The sequence below is a fragment of the Opisthorchis viverrini genome (assembly GCF_000715545.1).
Source record: "Opisthorchis viverrini unplaced genomic scaffold opera_v5_177, whole genome shotgun sequence".
Taxonomy (NCBI): domain Eukaryota; kingdom Metazoa; phylum Platyhelminthes; class Trematoda; order Opisthorchiida; family Opisthorchiidae; genus Opisthorchis; species Opisthorchis viverrini.
Window position 1 is genome coordinate 646,098 of NW_008751830.1, and position 1,456 is coordinate 647,553.

The 1,456-nt window shown below is 42.4% G+C and overlaps 1 protein-coding gene across 1 annotated transcript in view; it reads right to left on the reverse strand.

Moving 5' to 3' along the window:
* T265_14311 (hypothetical protein) overlaps positions 1 to 1,192 on the reverse strand; it is a gene marked incomplete at both ends in the record, with an annotated part of 5,571 nt that extends 4,379 nt beyond the window's left edge. Inside the window, one exon of the mRNA XM_009173062.1 lies at positions 744 to 1,192. Coding sequence (XP_009171326.1) covers positions 744 to 1,192 — 449 coding nt within the window. The remainder of the gene's footprint in view (positions 1 to 743) is intronic.
* Positions 1,193 to 1,456: the final 264 nt, after the last annotated feature.

A 1,456-nucleotide genomic window follows, 5' to 3' on the forward strand; every position in this document is an offset into this window, starting at 1 on the left:
GCTGTACTATCTACTACATTCTACCCCACTATCCCACTTTATGTTATAGTGTAACATACTGTACTATGCCATACTATACTATACTAAACTATGCTATACTAAACTATACTATACTAAGCCATACTATAACTACTATTATCATCTATTTTTGAAGAGCATGGTCACAAACATAAAAAGTGAACGCAAGCGATGAATGCGAAAGAGTAACAGGAGAACATGGGAGAAAAGAGAGAAACGTCTCATTCAAAATCATGCCAAGGACAGTTCTTGTCTGATGAGGTGAATCCCAAAGTATACTACACTACTACCAGTACAGCTAGTGCGGCATGCCAAACTGTGTTGTGTTATGCTACATCGTACTATACTATACTATACTATACTATACTATACTATACTATACTATACTATACTATACTATACTATACTATACTATACTATACTATACTATACTATAATATACTATACTATACTATACTATACTGTGTGTTCGATTTGATTCCCAGTCTTTGCATTATTGTCAGTAAACAGTAATGTTTATAACTGCTTACATGTATTGACCAAAACAATTCAACAAAGATCAATTGGGTTGGATAAAGTGCCTCCTGAAATGTTCACTCATTGCTCTTGCTGATTTGGCGCTCATGATCCTTAAGTTGATTCTTAGGAGACACTTTGTTTCATGAACCATTATTTTGACTCCACGGAGGGGCCATTTATGAAACCTAGCAAGCTATGTGGGTCACTGTTGGTCTGGACGATGCAGGCAAAGAGATGAAACGGAATCATTCATCATCATCATTATTGTCAGCTGTAAGAACCGCGTACTCGTCGTACAGTGGTTGTAGCTGCCGCAGTTTCGTTCACCGATGATTGGAGGGTGGGTGGGTAGCTGCGCATTGCATCCACGAGCTGGTAAATTGGTGCGTAAATCCAGCACTGTCAGTGGGTTGTCAAGCGGGGGGTGGGTGGATAAGAAGCCACGCATTGAAGGCAATAGCTTTGATGCATGAGCGCCATTTGGGGGGGGGGGGGCGACTGGGCCATGTCTGATAATGTCTCTAGCCATTGATGTGGCCCGTCTCGGGGTCCCCATCCAGGAAGACGGCAGTGACCAGCGCAGCTGAGTTTGCTGGTAATGGCTTTCATACTTCGCTCCCAAGTCATTGTTTGACCGCCTCTGACTCTCTTCCACCCTTCACATGGTTGGGCGAAAAGAGCCTCCAGGTTAACTGTGCAGGCGGACTGTCCCCAAATATGTGGCCTAGTCATTAGATAAGGTAATCGTAACCATTACACCCTCATGGTTGAAGTCTTTTGGAGTGGAAAATCATGAGCATACGAGGAAAAGAGTGCGTGGGTTTTATGGCCTACAAGTGAAATATACCTACCAGGCATACGGTCCACACGTTGAGTGGTATTAATTTGTGTTGTTGAGTTTAGGGCTCATTCAACAAAA